The 18,508-nt window shown below is 36.4% G+C and overlaps 1 protein-coding gene across 2 annotated transcripts in view; it reads right to left on the reverse strand.

Moving 5' to 3' along the window:
- The window catches only part of ATF1 (activating transcription factor 1), a 63,406-nt gene that overhangs the window by 5,006 nt on the left and 39,892 nt on the right, over positions 1 to 18,508 (reverse strand). The window contains exons 3-7 of one of the 2 annotated variants that reach the window (XM_065934421.1): positions 17,906 to 18,025; positions 15,162 to 15,262; positions 4,897 to 5,027; positions 1,634 to 1,816; positions 1,387 to 1,546 (exon numbers count right to left, since the gene is read on the reverse strand). In XM_065934421.1, the coding sequence (XP_065790493.1) occupies positions 1,387 to 1,546; positions 1,634 to 1,816; positions 4,897 to 5,027; positions 15,162 to 15,262; positions 17,906 to 18,025 (695 nt within the window). The remainder of the gene's footprint in view (positions 1 to 1,386; positions 1,547 to 1,633; positions 1,817 to 4,896; positions 5,028 to 15,161; positions 15,263 to 17,905; positions 18,026 to 18,508) is intronic. The other variant, XM_065934422.1, reaches the window with a different exon arrangement.

An 18,508-nucleotide genomic window follows, 5' to 3' on the forward strand; every position in this document is an offset into this window, starting at 1 on the left:
CCCTGCAGTGGCAGGTAGATTCTTAGCCACTGGACTATCAGGGAATTCCTGATATCCATTTTTTAAGTTACAATTCTCAGCTTATGGGTGTAGATCTTCTTGGGTCTTGACCTCAAGGAAGAAAATCTCTGATGCAGTTCTCCAAGCTAGAATCCCTACACTCTGTCCCTGGTCCCCTCTGCATACGAAAGCTATGCCAATTACAAAGATCTGAACTTCTCCCCAGGAATATACAGTAGCTGCTTCAGTGCTCATTAACATCATGGTCCTGTGCTTCTGGTTCATTTCTAACCTCAATAGATCTCTTTCTGCATGCTCATCCAATCATTTAAAAGAATGGATTTTATATTTCATCAAGCTTTTAAAAATATTATGCAGCTGAAGTTACACTGTCAGAAAGAGAAGTCTCACTCTAGTAATTTTTAACAAGTCTTCTGGGTTTCCTAGGTACACAACCATATCATCAGCAAAAAAATAGGATTCTTTTCTAATATTTACATAACTTATTTCATTTACTTGTCTTACTGTATTTGTTGGAACCTCCAAAACAACAGATGGTCTCTGCCTTGTTTCCAAGTTTATTTACAGTGATACTTGCTCCCTCTTATTTTTAGTAAAACATTTTATCTTGAAGTAACTAAGTGGATCCATCTGATCTTTTATGGTAATTTTTATTGCTCTAGAAAAATATCCTTTTATTTTCTAACTTACTTGAGAGGACCTAAAAATAGAACTTTATTATAACTTTAAAAATTTGTTGTAATCTGTAGCTATTTACCCTTTTTTGTTTCTAATATAGTTTACTGGTATCTTCTTTCTTCTCTCTGGAACACACTGCAGAAGGCTATCCATTAGATTCTTTTTCTCAAAGAATTAGCTTTAATACCAGATGTACATGAGATGCAAACAGCATTGTTTAAAATACATATTAAATGAAAGGTAATGTTTCTGAGGGTTAAATGACTACTACATTTTCATGATCAAAATTCATTTTTAAGAACAATTCTGTATCCATAAGTATACTAGGTATTATACCAGAAACCTAGTAATTCTTTCCTATTCTTACTCTAGTCAACAAAGAGCAAGCAGCAAATTATTATTTTCACTTAACTTTGTCAACCCAACAAGAATAAAATATACTGTTTAAAAAGTTTTGCTTAAGAGTGCTATTTGAAGAATGCAACAGAAATGGAAGAACTCTAGGTCAATGTAAATAAGAGACTGCACAAAGGGACTCACTGATCTGCTAGAAACATACAAGACAGATTAACAATTAAAATAAAACTGATATAAACTCTTCTCATTTCTAACATATAATCTCAGTTAAAATCTCTCTGAGATTTATAAAAACATTACCCATTCTGATAGTATAATTTTACTACTTACCTGTTTTTCATCAACCTTATTTCTCTTTTCAGTTGGGGGTCATCTGTCTTAGTTGTCTGAGATGTAAGGGTCACGGGAGATGTCATCACCACGGTTTGTGGTAGTGAAGTAGATGAAGGTGTGGTACGGATCTGATATGTCTGCATATCTCCTGACGCAGCTGTGTGGTCCAAAGAATGAGTTAAAATTTATAAGTGTCTTTGAAACTACTCTGGGATGCTTTCAATAGATACGTAAGCATACTTACTTTGTACAACAACCTGGTTGCTGGGCACAAGTATCTGCTGTCCGTCAGAAGTCTGTGCATACTGGAGAATTGTTGTACCTTGTTGAGCACTGCCTGAATTTGTCATGGTTAATGTCTGAAGGCCCTGTACTCCATCTGTGCCTGGACTGGCCAGCTGTAAGGCTCCATTTGGGGCAATGGCAACTTTAACCAAAGAAAAAACACAGCTAATGTAAGGCCATACAACACACTTATTACAAAGGATTGGCGAACAGAACTATCACTTTTTATTAAAACAGGTTTAAATGCAATTTCACTTGATGACTGTTGGTTACTTTAGGTGAGCTACATGTAAAAGAAGTAAAATTTGGCATTTCTTGATAAAATTTTGTATTTCAGATAAAATTTTGCACTAATCTTAAATTTAGTCTTAAATTATACAGTAACTAATTGGTCATTTTGGGCTTTATGGAGCACTACATGCTAATTGTTAAATGTTAGTCACAGCAGTTCTGGGGCATGAGAAGGGGATACCACTGACAACTAACTTTTAAAGCAAAAATAAGTAGAAGGGAAGAGTAACACAGTTTGTAATTTTTACTTAAAAGCATTACAAAGATTTTATTAAAAATCTTTCAATTAAATTTAAATTAAATCCTTAAAATTTTTGAATAGGTAAGTGTGCCTATGGAAAAAAATTAAAAAATGATAAAAGGTTACATCATGAAAAAATAAATCTTCATAGGCTTTCTCAGCTCCACTCTCCAGTGGTGACACTGTTCTAGTTATGCTTAGCCTTTCTCTATTGCCAGACCACAAATATTCCCACATAATTTATAAAATGACTTCAGAAGAAAAGACAAAGTTTTTTAGGTGTAGAGATTTGTTTTAAACTTAAGAGTAGCAATTACTTTCAATCTCTTTCCCTGTAACAGACATTACATACATACATAAATATATAAAAAGGAGAAGTCCAGCCTTCCCTGGTGGTCCAGTGGTTAAGAATCTGCCTTGCAAGGCAGGAGACACCGGTTTGATCCCTGGTCTGGGAAGATTCCACAAGCCACAGGGCAACTGCCTGCCCCAGAGCCCACGCTCCATAATGAGAGAAGCTGCCACAATGAGAAGACTACGCACCACAACTAGAGAAAGACTGCACGCAGCAGTGAAGACCCAGTGCAGCCAAAAAATAAAATATATTAAAAAAAAAAAGTAAAAGGCCCATTATCCCTATTTATTCCACTTGCCATTTCCCACCACCCTCTTGAGGTAACCATTATTTTTGGTGCACATCCTTCCTGATATCTCCCTATGCTCATACAGACTGATATACAATATTAAAACACAGGGACTTCCCTAATGGTCCAGTGGTTAAGAACTGCCTTGCAATGCAGGGGACAGAGGTACCCTGCAATCATTCATCCCTTGTCGGGGAACTAGGATCCTACATGTTACAGAACAACCAGGCCTGTGTGCTGCAACTACTGAGCCCGTGTACTACAACTAAGACCCAATGCATTTATCTATTCACACACATTATAGATAAACATCTCCTGATGTATATGCAAATGTATACATTAATACAGAATTATTTTCATTTTTGCAACGTATCTTCCTGTACTTGATTAACACGTGTATTTACCTGGTTGAATTTACTCTCAATCTGTACTATTCAGTCTAGTGGCCATGGGCCACATATGGCTATTTAAATTAATTAAAAAATTCAGTTCCTCAGTCTCACCAGGTGATCAGTAGTCACACACAGCTTAGGAGCTACTGTATTGAACAATGCAGATATAGAACATCTGCATCACCAAGGAAGTTCTGCTGCATCAAACTGTCCTTAATACAACATGTACTGTACTTTGACTGTAACATATGAAATACTGGCCTAGTTTCTACATAGTTTTCATAATAATAAACCATGTATCATAACTTTTAACTTGCTAATATGCTGTTTTAAATATTTTTGGAAATAATAATACATGTATGATTAAAAAAAAGTCAATTTTGTTTAAAATGAAAAGTGAACCTCCCAACTGCTTCTGAGCTCTGCTCCTAAGTTTCCTTCCTTGCAACCACTTTCCCCAGTTTGTGTTCTCAAAAATATTCTATACATATTCTTAAAATTATATGTTCATAACACACTTTACTGAAAGCCTACTATGTGCCAGGGCCAATATGCCAAGGTTATAGTTGTGAACAAGACAAAGTTCTCTCCCTCAAGGAACTATATTCATAAATCAAATAAGCTAATCTATAACTACATATATTCTATAATTAAACAAATGTATTTTAAAGCATTTATATGTAATTATATTGGGAAAGTACCTAAGAAAATAAAGGGTGGAGCAATGTATTTTAGCCACAGTGGTCTCTCTGAGGAGGTGACACTTAAGCAGAGCAAGAGTGAGGATGTAAGCCATGTGAGGATCTGGGTCAAGAACATGCAGGTGGTAGGGATGACACCTCCAAAGATCCTGAGGCAGAAATGAGCTTCATGTGTTTAAGAAACAGCAAGAAATTTTGTGTGACCAAATGGCATCAAGTGGCAGGAGATGAGATCAGAGTAGGCAAAGTCAGATCCTGAATGTAATGCCTTGTAGGACTTATTCTAAATGTGTCAGAAAGCCACTGGAAGATTTTGAGCTTGAGTGGTGTAATCAAATAGACTTTTTAAATAAACTGCTTTGGTTGCAATATGGAAAACTATTAGAGCAAGAATGGGAAGCAAGATAACTAATCAGATACTGCAGTAGTTCAGATGAGAGTATATAAACCCAGGTGGTCGAGATGGTGAGAGGTGGTCAGATAGGACAGCTGTTTTGTGGCAAGAGCCAATTAGACTTAAAGAACAAGGCTTATGAGAGAAGGGAGAGGTTATTTACAAATGGGGCAGCACAAATTAATTTCTCGGGGTGATGGAGTATCGTGATTGTGGTGGTGCTTAGGCAACTCCATGCATCTGTCAAAACTCACAGACTCACCCCCCAAAATAAGTATGTAAGCTATGTATCACTAGCAAGCTGTGTAACTTTAGGGATATTAATTGACTAACTCTCTAACCTCAGTTCTCTCATAAATTGTTAACTGCCCACCTTACAAAATTATTGTAGGGAATAAATGAGATAATGCTAAAAAAGAACTCTGCATTATTTCTGGCTCAAAATGTTACTTATTACCCTTTAACAATCATGACTACTAAAGTATGACCGTCTGTAGCACTCCTCCACACGGGAAGGTTGTTTTCTGACTCTCAGGTGGGGAATGATTCCTGTACGTACTGTACTGTCCGGTGCTAGTCTGATAGATGGGAGTTGGGACAGACATAGAAGTGACAGCAGAAACTCCAGGGTTTTCTCCGTCTCCTTTTCTGCCCCGTGTATCTTCAGAAGATAGGTCTTTCAAAATCTTTCTGTGAAAAACAGAACTCTATTATTAATGTTTGTAATGAGGACAACTTTACAAAAAGAAATTACTAAACCTCTTTCAATTTCAGGTTAAAAATACAGTGATCTAGTAGACACCTAAATTGTGGTGTCAAAGAATCCTTTGTTTAGCACATACTATTTTTTTTACCACAAGCTAGAGATAGTGAAAGACAAGGAAGCCTGGTGTGCTGCAGTTCACGGGACTGCAAAGAATCAGACATGACTTAGTGACTGAACAACAAGACTTTGTTTAGCAGGCTGGTTATATTTTAGTTTATGATGACCTGAAAAGAGACAATGAACAAATACCCATACAGAGTGCCTTTTCAACAAGGCGCTTGTAGAGGTAGAAAAGGTCTCTTTATAGGAGAGATGGCTCCATTTTGAGTAGAAGGTACTATTCATTTTCTAAACAATGTCAGTGACCTTTATTTAAAAAGATCAAATTGGGGACTTTCCCGGCGGTCCAATGGTCAAGAATCCATACTTCCACTGCAGAGGGCACGGGTTTGATTCCTGGTCTGGGAACTAAGTAAGATCCTACATGCTGCATGGTGCAGTGATCAATCAATAGATTAAATTTATTTTTACAACCTTCAACTCTATAATGGAAGAGAAATCCATAGTTCTCAGAAAGAAACAAGGAGATTAAAAATACTACTCTAAGACTGGTATTTGCCAAGGTGGAAGGGGATGAACTGGGAGTTTGGGGTTAGTGAATGTAAACTGGTAATATTTAGAATGGATAAACAATATCCTACTGTATAACACAGGGCACTCTAGTCAGTATCCTGTGATAAACCATATGTAAAAGAACGTATATATATGTGTGTGTATAAATTGGGGGGGATGAAGTCCATTTTCCTAACTTTGATAGAAAGTTAAAAAAACTATTATAAAAACACAGAGTATCTGTGATAAATAAAATTCATTATTTTAACAAGAAGTACACTTAACTCAGCAAAAATAAGGGGATGGAAAAAGATGCCTTGCTGAAAAGAAAGGTCTTCCAAAACACAGCTGGGGATGGAAGGAGCATTATTTGTTTCTGAGAAGAAAAGAAAAAAGAAATTTTTACTGAAGAATTCCACGTTTGTTGGAGAAAAATTAGAAAACCTTAACTACTTGAGCAAAAACAATAACAAAAAAGAATCACAAAGAAAAAAAATAATAACCCTTACCATTAAAAGAGATCTTTCATGTTACCTATGCTAAACTTCCACCCCGTTGAGCAATTCTCTAATATTACTAACAGCTTCTATTTCTAGGAATAAGGCATCCACAATTTCAAAAAGCAAACTATTCAATTATTGGATGGTTAGAGCTCATCCTTGTTTAGATTCAAAGCTAATTCCACCCAGTGAAACTAGAGAAAGTTAAACTTTATACCCTAATCCTATATCCATGCCCTAGCTTTGCAATATCTGACAACTGCATCAGGTTTTCTTCATTGGAGGCCATATAATTTCAGATCCTTCAGATGTTCTCTTATCACATGTTGAAGATCCTTTCCCAGCTTGGTGCCCTTAACCTGGACAGTCTTCCCACCAGGAACTACAAGTGTAGACTATACCAACAGAAGTTCCACATTGGAGAACAAAGGACGTGGCAGTCCTACGAACTCTGTGTTACCCGTCTGTAGAACAGACACTGTGCTTCCCAAACCTGTTACATACCAGAATCATCTGGAGAGGCTTATTGAATCCAGATTCCCAAATGGCACCTCTAATGATGAGTGAGCAGGTAGGGACAGAGCTCGAGAATACATTCAAACTGCCTGCATGGTCCTAGGCAGCCAGCCTTGCATAAAACTGTGGAATGCTGTGCCCATTTCTTTTTCAAGTTATGAAATATTTTGAGCACAAAAAGTATAAAAGGGCTCAGTGGTAAAGAATGCACCTGCCAATGCAGGAGCCACTGGTTCAATCCCTGGTTCCTGAAGATCCCACATGCTGTGGGGCAATTAAGTCTGTGTGCCACAACTCCTAAGCCTGTGCTCTAGAGCCAGAGAACTACTGCTGAGCGCATGCACCCGAGCCCGTGCTCAGCACTGAGAGAAGCCGCCACACCACAACTAGAGAGCAGCTCAAGAGTAGCTCACCTCAACTAGAGAAAAAGTTGTGCAAGACCCAGCTCAGCCAAAAAAAGGATAGAAAGTAAAACACCTATGTACCACATACCAGGAATCAACTGATGGCCATTTTGCCATGTTTGCTTCAGATACCTCATTTTTAACAGGAATTAAGTTACATATACACCAAAATGTCACCACCAATTCCTTTCCCTGACCTTTTCCCCTCTCAATGAGTGCCATTATCTAAATTGTTATCATTCCCACATATATTACTTTATTTTTACTATATTTTGAGATACTATTTGCCATTGTCTTACATTCTTCCTCATCCTCCTTATTCAACCTTGGAGAATCTTAAAGAGCCATCTTTTGGACTTCTCTACATTCTTTCCAATGAACTCATCTGTCCCAAAGGCCTGAACCTTGTGTACACTGATGACCCCTCAAAATTGTATTTTCTCAGCTTCTCTCCTGAACTCAAAACTCACATATCCAACTGTGTATTGAATGCTTCCATTCAACAGGCACCTCAAACTTAATACCTTCAAATCTAGTATCAGATATTCTTCTACCCCTGGCAGTCTTACCCATGTCAGTAAATATCAGCCCTACTTTTCAAAAATTTTGGAGTCGTCTTCTTTCTCACAACCTTTATCCAATTCATAAACAAATCCCATTGTCTCTATCTTGAAAATATATTCAGAATCTTACCCATCCTCATCACCTCCACTGTTGTTCCCCAAGTCCATGCCACCAACTCCTCCTGACTGAACAATAGCCTCTAGCAAGTCCTCCTTGCTACAGTCTTTTCTCCACACAACAACCAATCATCTTTTTAAAATGTCAGTTAGATCAAATCACTCATGTGCAATGGTTCCTTATCAGAATAAATAACATGGTTGACAAGGTTTGTCCCTGTGACTTCTCCAACCACTCTTCCCTTTATATTCACCATCCAGCCATCTTGCTACAAGATTATCAATTTTACTGATTCCACACCCCTCCACCCCCGCAAAGAAACACCTTTCAGTTATATTATCTCTATTCGTTTTCTCTTTAAGTTCACAGATTTCTGCTCTCCCGCACCCCCAATTGCACCACTTGTCTTGCAGGATGTTAGTTCCCCAACCAGGAATTGAACCCTCCAGCAGTGGAAACATGGAGTCCTAAGCAACAGACTGCCAGGGAATTCCCTGATTTCTGCTCTTAATCTCTATTATTTTGTTTCTCCTGCTTGTTTTAAGCTTATTTTGTTTTACCCCTAGTTTCTTCAAGTGGAAGCTGAGACTGTTGATTTGAGACCTTCCTTCCTATAAAGTGTTTAGTAAGGTAAATTTCCCTCTATTTCCTACTGATTTGTTATTTCCTACAGAGTTTGGTATTTTGTATTTTTATCTTTCATTAAGTTCAATGTTTTCTAATTTCCCTTAAGATTTTCTGTTTGGACCACAGATTATTTCTAAGTGTGTTAATTTCTGTATGGAGATTTCCTGTTATCTTTCCTTTATTGGCTTCTAGTCTAATTCAAGTATGAGTAAAGAACTTTGTGTAATTTCAGTTTTTCTAAATTTGTTAAGGTTTGTTATGATCCAGGATGTGGTCTTGGTGGATATTCTTTGTGCATGTAGGTGAAGTGTTCTAACAATGCCAATTAGATCCAACTGGCTGATGGTATTGTTCAGTTCTATAATCTTGCTTATTTTCTGCTGTAACTTCTGTTGGATACTCAAGATGTACACAAATTTTCAACTGTAACTGTGGATTTATTTTGCTTTCCAGTTCTGTAAGTTTTTGATACATGTATTCTGAAGCTCTGGTGTTAAGTGCATACATATTTAGGGTTGTTTTATCTTCTTGGTGAACTGATTTTATCTCTGATAATATGTTTTGCTCTCAAGTCTATTTTGTTTTTTTTTTTTATTTTTAAAAAAATTTTTTTTCAAGTCTATTTTGTATGATACCAATACACCCACTTTACTTTTATTGTGATTGTTATTTCTCTTGCTTAGATGTATAGCAATAGTAGTAGTGGTTTATAAGGTAAATATGTTCAGTATTTTGAAGAACTGCCAGATTAATTCCACAGCCATTGTTCCCCTTACCAACATTTGTTATGTTTTGGATTTTTTAAGCATCCTACTAGGTTTGAAGTGGTATCTCATTATTTTGATTTGCATTTACCTAATCACAATTCATGCTGAACAATTTTTCACATGCTTATTGGCCATTTGTGTATCTTCTTTGGATAAATATTCTAGTCTTTTCCTCATTTTTTAACTGGGTAATTTGTCTTAACAATATTCAGTCTTCCAGTTAATGAACACGTAATGTCTTTCCAGTTAAGATTTTTAAAAATTCCTCTCAATGAAGTTTTGTGGTTTTTAATATGCAAGTATTAATATTATATACATCTGTTAAATTTACTTGACTGGCCAAAAAGTTCATTTAGGCTTTTCCATATGGAAAAAAAACCCAAATAAACTGATATAAAATTTGAATTTATAAATTTAATTTCATATATTTTATATAGTTTATGTTGCTATGAGTAGGACTGTTTTCTTACTTTCATTTCTGGATTGTTTATTGCTAGTGTAGAGAAATACAATTCATTTTGTATCCTGCAACCCTGCTGAACTTGTTTATTATTTCTACTTTAGTGGATCTTTTGGGATTTTCTATATATGAAATCACTGTCATCTGCAAACTTTTATTTCTTCCTTTCCAGTATGCTTTTTATTTAATTTTCTTGCCTAAGTGCTTAAGAGTGGAAGCAGTGAGAGTAAGCATTCACAGTCTTGTCCTGTGCCTGCTCTCAGGAGGAGAAAATACTCAATCTTCCTCCATTAAATATGTCAGCTATGAGCATTTGTAGAGACTCATTATCAGGTTGAGGAAACTCCCATCTATTTGTTTGATGAGAATTTTTATCACTAAAGGGTACTGTATGTGTGCTTGGTCATTCAGTTGTGTCTGATTCTTAGTGACTCTGAACTGCAGCCTACTAGGCTCTTCTCTCCCTGGGATTCTCCAGGCAAGAACACTAGAGTGGGTTGTCATTCCCTTGTCTCTTGCATCTCCTGCATCGGCAGGCAGATTCCTTAGGGCTAAGTCATTGGGGAAGTCCTTTAACCCTCATTTCATCAAATGCTTTTTGTGTCTGTTGAGATGACTGTAAGTTTTTTGGTCTTATCCTACAAATATAATTTATTACATTAATTGACTTTCATATGTTAAACCAATTTTCCATTCCTGGAATAAATCCTACTCAATTATGGTGTATAATACCTTCTATCTGTTAACCTATTTGATTTACTAACAAATTGTTGAGGATTTTTGTGTCTGTATTCACAAAGAACATTGGTATATAGTTTTATAATCTCTTTTAATTAGTGAGTTTAAGTCATGTGCTTTTTTTTTTTTGGGCCACACCACAGGGCATGTGGAACCTCCCTGAACAGGGATGGAACCCATGCCTCCTGCAGTGGAAGTGCAGTCTTTTTTAACATTGATTTTTATCATAGAGTATAGCTGCTTTACAGTGTTGTCTTACTTTCTGCCGTACAGCCAAGCGAATCAGTTACACATACACATATACCCCCTCTTTTTAGATTTCCTTCCCATTCAGGTCACCACAGAGCACTAAGCTGAGTCCCCTGTGCTATACAGCAGGTTCTCATTAACTTATCTATTTTATACATAACAGTGTATATATGTCAATCCCACTCTCCCAATTCATCCCACCCACCCGTCTTGGTGTCTGTAAATTGTTTCTCTACATCTGTGTCACTATTCCTGCTTTGCAAATAAGTTCACCTGTACCATTTTTCTAGACTCCAAATATAAACAATATTATACAGTATCTGTTTTTCTCTTTCTGACTTATCTCACTCTGTATGGCAGTCCCTAGGTCTATCTATGTCTCTGCAAATGGCACTATTTTGTTCCTTTTATGGCTGAGTAATATTCCACAGTGTATGTGGACCACATTTTCTTTTATCCATTCCTCTGTTGATGGACATTTAGGTTGGAAAGTGTGGAGTCTTAACCACTGGCCCACCAGGGAAGTCCCATGCTCTCTTAATATAATTATTGATATTGGTGATTTGCTTTTTAAAAAAATTCTTCTGCATCCTTTTGAGTTAAGATTTTTTAAAACTCCATTTTAATTTACCTATTGTGTATTTGACTAAATCTCTTTGTATAGTTTCTTTAGTAGTTGCTCTGGTGTTACAATACAGATAACAAGTCTACTTAGTCAATGTTTTACCACTTGAAGTGAACCTTAGAAACCTTACTACCATATTAAATCCCTACCTTATCCCATTTATTTTGTAAGTTGTCTTATACATTATCTCTGCATACACTGAAAGTCCCATCAGTGTCATTTTTTTCAACTGTCAAATATATTTAAACTATCAAACTATTCACAGAACAGTCTATTATATTTGCCCAGATCTTGCTATTCCAAGTTTCTTCTGGTCTTAATAACTTAGCAGTTATTTTAGAGCAACTCTAGTTTTCTTTTATCTGAGAATACTTAGTTCAACTCCATTTCCGAGGGTTATTTTTACAAGACACAGAATTCTGGATTAACAGTTCTTTTCTTTCAGCACTTTAAAAATGCTATTCATTTCTTCTAGCCTGCACAGTTTTTGTGAGAAATCTATAGTCTTTCACAGCTTTCCCTGATAAGTGGCGTGTCATATAAGTGGTTGCTCACAGTATGTGTTTATTTCATAGCTATTTGATTATGGTATGTCTGGGCAGGGGTTTCTTTGTGTTTTACCCTGTTTAAGATGTGTGAAGTTTTTTGAATCTGTAGGTTTCACTGAACTTGGGAACATTTCAGTCATTATTTCCAAAAGTATTTTTTCTGCAACATACTTTTTTTCCGTTCTATGACTCACAAGACACAATGTTAAATCTTTGGGTATTGTCTCTTTAGTCCCTGAGAATTAATTTTTCTGATCTCTATTCTTCAGATTGGATACTCTCCACTGAACAGATTAAGTTGAGAAACTTCTTAACCTCTGTTCTACTGAATCCATCCAGTGAGGTTTTATTTCTGTTAACTGTACTTCTCAGCTATAGAATTTCTATTTTGTTCTCTTTATATCTATTTTTTTGCTGAGAGTTTCTATCTTTCCATTCATTTCAAGAGAATCTACCCTTACTCGTTAGTCAGAACATTGCAGTAATAGCTCCTTTAAAGTCCTTGTCATATAATTCCAGTATCTTGTTCATCTAGGAGATGATGGCATTTGCTGATAGTCTTTCCTTACAAGTTAAGATTCTTTCAGGTTCTTTGTATGCCAAGTAATGGACATTCTCAATATTATGATATCTGACTCTTTTAAATCCTTCAGAGAATTTTTGATATTCTTCTTTTAGCAGGGTATCAACCTGGTTGTGTCTAAGCCACAAGTTCTGATTGGCCTTCTGTGGGTTGTAGTTCCAACATCAGTTTCAGTTTTCAAAGACTGCAGTGCTAATCAGATTTGACCCTGTGTGCACCATGTAGTGGCCAGTTTGGAACTTGGGCTATGATCTGCCGTATGTATAGTTCAGTTCTCAAAGTCTATGTATGCTAGGAAAGTCCATTTTTATTCTTTACTTGCTAAAAATATGAGTATGTGCTGAATTTTATTAAGTACTTTTTCTGCATTTGAGTTGACTATATACTGTTTCTTTTGATTCTCACTTATGATGGTTTATTTCCTTGTATGTTTGACTTCTGACTGTAAATTCATATTTGGTTGATTTTTGATAAACTCAGAAAACTTCATTTGGGGAAGCTCTGTTTCAGATGTTCTAGCTTCTTGTAGGGTTCTCAGCTTAATACAAAAGTCTTGGGCTCATGGCCCCTTCCTGCGGAAGCAATGGGTGTACCCTGCTGTCTGTCATGCTTGCTTGCTTCTGCTTCCCATTCGGTTTCAGCTCACGTATTTGTCTGTACATGGCTTTATATTTATTGGAATAGGATTAGAAGACATTTCTGTTATTTCCTATAAATGCAAAATTCATTGGTAAGTATCTTATCCAGGAGCTACCTGTTTTGTGCTGAGAGAGCCCTCCTATTTGAAAAGTAAACATTTTATCTGTATTCCTTTGGTCATTATGTCTAACAGTCTAGAGGTAATTAATACAAGATTCTAGAAGACCATTCCAGTCTTATATGTTTCTGTCTGGTATATTTTTTACATTTGATTTTAAACTACTCAAATTAATCATTATTAGTATTATTCTAAAAAGTCAATGGTATCTTAAATTAATGTCTTGGTTCACTATTCTTATATTCACATTCCTTTTGTTTCATTTCATTTTATTCTTCCTGACATGTACCCTTTAGTAATTTCTTACATCAGTGTCAAATGATTTTAATTTAACTTCACCATTATTTCTGAGTGATTGTTCAGGTGGATATGTAATTTCAGCCAACTGTTATGCTCTCTTGTCATTTAAAGATTTTAGTCCATTGTCTCCTAATACTACAGTTCAAAAATCTGTTGTCTGCCTAATGGTCACATCTTTTCTTTCTGGAAGCTTTCTTCCAAAGATCTTATTTTTATTGCTTCATAAGATATATCTAGGTGTAAGTTTGTTTTAATTTATCTGGTTGGGACTTTGTTTTCTAAGGCTGAGAAATTCCTTTCATACTGGATTACTCTTTTTTTAAGCCACACAGTATGGCATGTGGGATCTTAGTTCTCCGATGAGGGATCGAACCCCCGCCACCTGCAGTGGAGGTACGGAGTCTTAACCATTAGACCACCAGAGAAGTCCCTGGATTACTTTTTTTTAGTTTCAGATTACAAGCTCTTTTAGTAGGCTTATTTTTCACATACCCTCTCCCCCAAATTGCAGACAAAATTTCTTATGTTCGTTAACTGTTTATTCAGTAGAGTCCCAATTCCTTAACATGGTAACAAGGTAACAAGGCTCCTGTTTACCTTTTCTTGCTAAACCAACCCGTTCATCTCTGAACCTTAAGTTCCCAGTCCCCAGAACAGGCCAACTTCTTTGATATCATATAATCCACCTTTATTACCCTGTTTCCTCAGCCTAAGAAGCTATCTTTCTGCCTCACAAAACCCATCTCTGCTCCTAGCTCCCAAAATTTATCAGACTGATAATGAACTAAATCACATCTTTTATGAAGTCTTTCCTATTTGTGCCATCAGGCAGGAATGACTCTACACCATATACAAAATTCTTCTTATAAGATCTAAAACCTTACTGAATTTGTTTATGTGTTTCAAAAACATTTCACCCTTTTCTCTCTCCCTTTCTTCCTACCCTCTAGTCACCAGGTTTTGTCAGTTCTAACATAGAAATGTCTCAGATCCACCCATGTCAAAGATATCCCACTACCCTATATGAAATCACCCAGGTTATTTTAAAAGCTTTCTGTGAGTTGCACTACTTCAGCTCTCCATTCATTCAGCAAATAATTATTAAGCATCTACTTTCAGCTGGTCATTTTGATAGGTCCTGGGATCACAAAAAATAATGCATAGACCATGCCCATAAATAAACTGGAATTCTAACAGGATGAGATAAGTACTATAAAAGGAATCAGTTCAAGAATGCCACTGAACAAAGACCTAACCTGGTCTTGGGAAGCTCCAGAGAAATAAACAAAGAATGCTTCCAGGAAGAAATGAGGCCTAGAATATATGCAGAATATAGAAGAGTTGTGTTCCACCAAAGGGACACACACAAAAGGGAGAGACAAAAGCTAGGAGGCTAAGGAAGGGAACACAAAGTAGTTCAATTCTTAAAATCTTCAGTCCTTTCAAATTACTATTAAAGTTAACTAAAAGTAAATACAGGTATCTAATACTTTGCCAGAAGGTAAGTCTAAATTCCTCCTCAGCACAGCAACAGGGGCCCTTCATAACCTGCCTGGCTCAGGCCTATCTCTCTTAACACGTGCCTTCTGATACAAACACATGTTCCTTCTTGATGTAATTTGCTTTGCACAACACCATGCAGACTCATGTGGTAATATCACACACACAGGATTTGATACATGAGCACTAACCTGTAAGATGGGCGCCGTGCTAGGATCCCGTGGGTTTTCTGTGAGGAGCCTATGCTGTCAGATGAGTCCTGAGACTCCTCACTCTCTGATAAAGATGATACCTGAAAAACAGAACTGGTTTTACTAAGATGAACAAACCAAGTGGGAAAAGAATTAAATTTAAGTTTTACTTTCAGAAAAAATGATCTGTCTTCTACCACCCAGATTCATTTGTCATTAAATCTAAGGTCTAAAAGAAAGAAATAAAAGGAAAAAGGAAAAACTTTATTTCAGGAGTCTAAACTAAAGGAACATACAACACAGCAGGCTCCAAACTAAGAAGTCTATCCCCCAAATAAAGCAATACTACTGCACTAGAGTTGTAAATATCAGTCTTGAGACTGATGCACACTACTCAGATTTTTTATCATTAATGCTATCTGATTTGGATTTTGGACATGCTTTGAAATGCTATTAGATATCCAACTAATAACTAGTTAACAGATAATGACATTGAGGAGTCTGCTGAATATACAAACCTGTGTGTCAGGGAAGAGCTTTTTGGGCTAGACATACATATTGGAAGTCAGCTCTCTAGGACAGTCCTTAAAGCCACAAGACTGAGTGAGCTCAGCAAGGAGAGATAGGACAAAATCCAGGGACATTCTTAGCAGGAAGAGGTTGGAAAGAAGGGGAGGAACCAGCAAATGGGGCCAAGAATAAGCCACCAGTGAGGCAGGAGGAATACCAAATGAGCGCGGTGTCCTTGAAAAACCAGCAAAGACAGAGTATTAAGGAGAAAAGAATGATCAACCATGTCAAATTCTGCTAGCAGGTGAAGTAATGTAAGGACCCAGGACAACCATTAGATCTGGCAAAGTGGAGGTCACTGGCAAGGGCAGGTACAAACATAAGTAAACTTAAAAATCTGTAATTATTAGCTTTATCTCATTTCATAATTGAATTAGTTAATACATGTAAAGCATTTAGTGCGTGGCATAGCGCAAGCACACATTAAATGTTAACTATGATTAATAATAAACCTATTGTTTGTTTGTGAAAGGCTTCTTGATGAGATATTTAACTTGAGATCTGAAAGCCAAGAGAAGCCAGTGCTGGAGATGTTGAGGAGAAAACTTTCAAGCAGAGAAAAACATGCACAATAATCATATGCAAGTTTTAAGTTATATCTTACAATTGAGGAAATAAGAATTTTTAAAATGTATTACATTTCTCAAAAAAAAAATGTATTACATTTCTCAATATTTTTCTGAAGCTACATTGTGATACCTGACTTCTTTAAAAAAAAAATAAAACAGGTTTCTAGAAAGGACATAATAAATAAATTCTCTAATTACCTACTGTATACAGAAAGCCTTCCCCTAAACTATTTAGACTTAGATCTTAAATTTCCAAAGAAGTTTGTTTTCCACTGTATAATCACCTTCAAAAATGAGTTCAAGTGTACTTATACTTTTTTATATCTTAAATCTTTATCTTTTGATAGAAAAGAAAGAACGGGTCATAATCCATAATAGTTAATAAATAACCACAGTAACAAACAATACAGTAAAAATTAGAGAAGATCAGTCGCTTCTGTTTCCTCAAGCATCACAGACATGCCATTTCTAATCTAAATCTTAGCTGTTTTACCTTTTGTCCACAGATTTACTCCAGTCTCCCGGTGAACTCAAGTAAGAAAATAATTCCTAGAACTAAGACATTACTTACAACTAAGAGGAAGAACCTTTAATGACAGCACTAGCAAGAGTAAAATCTTCACATAAAAACTCAGAAAAACCATGCAGGAGTCACCTTTCACAAAGGAAAAAACACATAAAGATGCAGCTCCAGAGCTGACAGCCCTGGCAGACGCTGTATATACTCAAGAGGGAAAAAGAGCTACACAGACACTGTGTATAGTCGAGGAAAAATGAGTTATACAGACATCATATATGCTCAAGAGGAAAATCAGCTACAGAGACACTGTATATACTCAAGAGGAAAGATGGGTTATACAGACACTGTACATACTCAAGAGGAAAAATTAGCTACACAGATACTGTATATACTCAAGAGGGAAATGAGCTACACAGACAATGTATATACTTAAGAGGAAAGATGAGTTATACAAGCCACTGTATATACTCAAGAGGAAAAACGAGCTACACAGACAGTATATACTCAAGAGGGAAAATGAGCTACACAGCTTTTCTTCCAAGATAGCTGCTTCTAAAAATGAAAGATGACCAAAGGTATTCTGAGACTCACAGGAGCCAGAAGATACAATGGGGAGAAAGAGTAAAAAGCAAAGACCCCAGGATGGCTCTTTCCTTCCTATTGTTGCCAGGTGTAAACAGACAGGTAGACAGGTATAAGTAAGAACTTTACAATGAGGGAACTCTTTTTTATTTGAACACCATAAAGCATAAAGTAGGTACTTTCTTCACCCTTTCTTCAGAATTTTCTTTTTCGTGAAGGATACCACTAGGATAAAAAGGTGCTTTCCCTTCAGAAAATCTTTCATTTCCTTAAATTCTAAACAATAACTTCTCCCCAAAATTGCCTTCTGTTTTCACTGGGTAGTATATACATGAAACTAGAAGTTCTAAAACTTTTCCATTCACTTCATTTGTTCTATAGTCCAATTTCTAAGACATCGTTATCTTGGTCTGTAATATTGAAACTACAGCAACTTCAGTTGTCCAAAGACTCCAGGTTCACAAGTCCCCTCTCTCAACCACTAAGTCTTTTAGTTTCTGTACCGTTTGCACGTGTGGTGGGTGAATTACGGAAGACTGAGCTGTCTGGATGACCCCCTGAACCTGTACTTGCTCTCCAGGAAGAGGTACAATTGTCACTGGCGCAGATCCTCTTAATGACATCTAAGAACAAATAAAAATTCAATTAACATTATATAATACCTGTGTATGTAAGATAGCTGAGTTCTTTATACTAGAAAACACATTTCAGAGCTTATTATATATAACCACATCTATTAATCACACATGAGCTATCTTCTGTGTGCAGGAGATTGCACTAGGAGTATAAAATGAACAGTAAGAGTTATAATACAAGCAAAAATATAGAAACCAATCTACTGTGGGAGCAAAGATAGGGTGCTATTTCAGCTGGATTTTGAAAGATATATAATTTCCTGATGTTATGTATGGGGAACAGGGTTGGAAGATATTTTGGGTGGTGGAACTGACTGTATAAAAACATGTTCTTTAGAACATGTCATTCTGAAGAGAGCTGGTTAAAAACCAATTAAGAAATCAAGCATCAAAAAGTGAGAGAGGGGCTTCCCTGGTAGTCCAGTGGTTAAGACTCTGTGCTTCCACTGCAGAGGGCACAGGTTCAATCCC

This window comes from Muntiacus reevesi, chromosome 4 (assembly GCF_963930625.1).
Source record: "Muntiacus reevesi chromosome 4, mMunRee1.1, whole genome shotgun sequence".
In the NCBI taxonomy this organism is placed as follows: domain Eukaryota; kingdom Metazoa; phylum Chordata; class Mammalia; order Artiodactyla; family Cervidae; genus Muntiacus; species Muntiacus reevesi.